This window comes from Lolium rigidum, chromosome 4 (assembly GCF_022539505.1).
Source record: "Lolium rigidum isolate FL_2022 chromosome 4, APGP_CSIRO_Lrig_0.1, whole genome shotgun sequence".
NCBI lineage: Eukaryota > Viridiplantae > Streptophyta > Magnoliopsida > Poales > Poaceae > Lolium > Lolium rigidum.
Genome location: NC_061511.1, coordinates 53155132 through 53157012, shown reverse-complemented (window position 1 = coordinate 53157012; position 1881 = coordinate 53155132). Strand labels below are relative to the sequence as shown.

The 1881-nt window shown below is 52.3% G+C and overlaps 1 protein-coding gene across 1 annotated transcript; it reads left to right on the top strand.

Moving 5' to 3' along the window:
- The first annotated feature begins 288 nt into the window (after nucleotides 1–288).
- LOC124647053 (18.0 kDa class I heat shock protein-like) lies at nucleotides 289–980 on the top strand. The gene is made up of 2 exons (XM_047187048.1): nucleotides 289–425; nucleotides 541–980. Exons 1-2 carry the CDS (start codon nucleotides 317–319, stop codon nucleotides 978–980), a joined length of 549 nt encoding a protein of 182 aa, XP_047043004.1. The 5' UTR covers nucleotides 289–316.
- Nucleotides 981–1881: the final 901 nt, after the last annotated feature.

Here is a 1881-nt window from a genome sequence, read left to right as displayed (position 1 = left end):
TAAAAGAAGAATGAAGGAGATGCATCATAAAGCTTCATGGTCAAGAAAAAGATGTGCACAGAAGCAAGGCAAAACGACTAGCCCAGGAAGTATAGACTATAGGACCTACTATGAATCATGCTGGCCGGCGCGGTGAGGTATCGTTTCCTTTCTTTCATCTCCATCCCAGATATGGTATATCTTCCATCTCACGTCATGATTGAATATTCAGGGCTCCCTCTATATATCTGAATGTATCCCAGCTGATGTCCAACCACGACTCCTCTCGCAGTAATAAGGCAACGATAATTAGAAGAAGGGCAAAAGCAAGAGATCGATGGATGCAGCTGCATCGTATCGCTCTCGTCGTGTCCTGGCAGAAATCGACCCCCACAGCGATTGGGTTCATGGTGATGAGTTCGACACGCTCATCGTCGACGTCTCAGGTATGCATGGACGCTCACGTTAATTCTACTGCTTCTCCCATATATAGTTTCTAAATTCGCTTCGTTCCAAACACGGAAACACGTCTGGGATTATGATGACACGCATGCATGCCAGGATTCAGCAAGAACCAGCTGAAGGTGCAGGTGGAGCCGTCAGGGAGCCTGAGGATCAGCGGCGAGCGCGCGGTGAACGGCGGCCGGCAGTGGTCTCACTTCCTCAAGCGGTTCGACCTCCCGGCCGGCTGCGACGCCGGGGCGATCAAGGTTCAGCTCGACAAGGGGATGCTCTACGTGAGGGTGCCCCGTCCCAGCGACGATGATGACAGCGAGGAGTGCCCCGAGGACACGCTGCCAGAAGAGGGACGTGCCGGCGCCTACTGGAGCGGCGGCCACACAGCAGCGTGGCGAGACGACGCGCACCCGGGGTGGAGGCTGGCCAAGAACCTGCGCAAGCACCGATATGTCGTGCTGAACGTGGTGCTCGCCGTCGTGCTGCTCTGGCTCGTGGCGTTCGGTCAGAGCAGACCGAGGGGTGGGCAGATCAAGGGCGAATGAGGCGAGCGACACCTAATGCTGATCGATATGCACACGTACACAGCCACACACGCAACACATAGACGAGCCGGCGCGATCATCTCACCGCGCGCGCCCATGCGAGACAGCAAGGTGGGTATTCAAGCCGGCGGGGGCGGGCGATCGATGGATGATTCTCGGGACGGGGCGACAGCGTGGCATTCGGTGGGCACCGCTTCGATTCCGTACACTCTCGCGGTGGGCGCCTCCTCTACTCCGCGTGCATCGGTCGGTCGCGCGCCAGCCAACCAAGCAAACCAACTCTCTTCTGCTCACCGGCCACTAATTAATTCTCGTGGGCTTTGACCTCACAAACTCCACGCATTGAAACGTTACTAGTACCAGTACTACTCTACGTGCAACTCAAACAAAACAAAAACGATTAATTCATCCATCCATCCATCCATCTCCTAGTACGTGCTAGCTCCCTACACGCCAAAACACACCCTCAATTCATCGATACGGATTAATACCTAGCTATACCTAACTAACCGTATACGAGCTACGTACGTCCGAGACGCATATTCTGTTTCGACCTACATAATATTATCCCCCTTACCGGACTATATGACGTACGGACGGAAATATCGTTCCAATACCAACCGATATCTTCTTTCAAATTTAATCTAACAATTCATCTACAATTTATCAAAATTCGTCGGATTTAAGCACAACTACATCAACTTCCATAGACATCATTCGGTGTTTTCCTACAACCAATAGGCACCGAGACAACCGGTTACCAGCGACATTTCGGCCGATATATAGAATAAACCCTGCCTAGTATTATTTGCAGTCCTCCGGTGGTGGGTACAATAATTACCGGTGACAAGATTTCTCTCTCTCTCTCTCTCTCTCTCTCCTTATTACGACCAACCGTAAC

Coding starts and splice junctions, on each gene's coding strand:
- LOC124647053 (XM_047187048.1), top strand. CDS start 317: ATGGATGCAGCTGCATCGTATCGCTCTCGTCGTGTCCTGGCAGAAATC. Junction 426..540: donor GCTCATCGTCGACGTCTCAG/GTATGCATGGAC, acceptor CATGCATGCCAG/GATTCAGCAAGAACCAGCTG.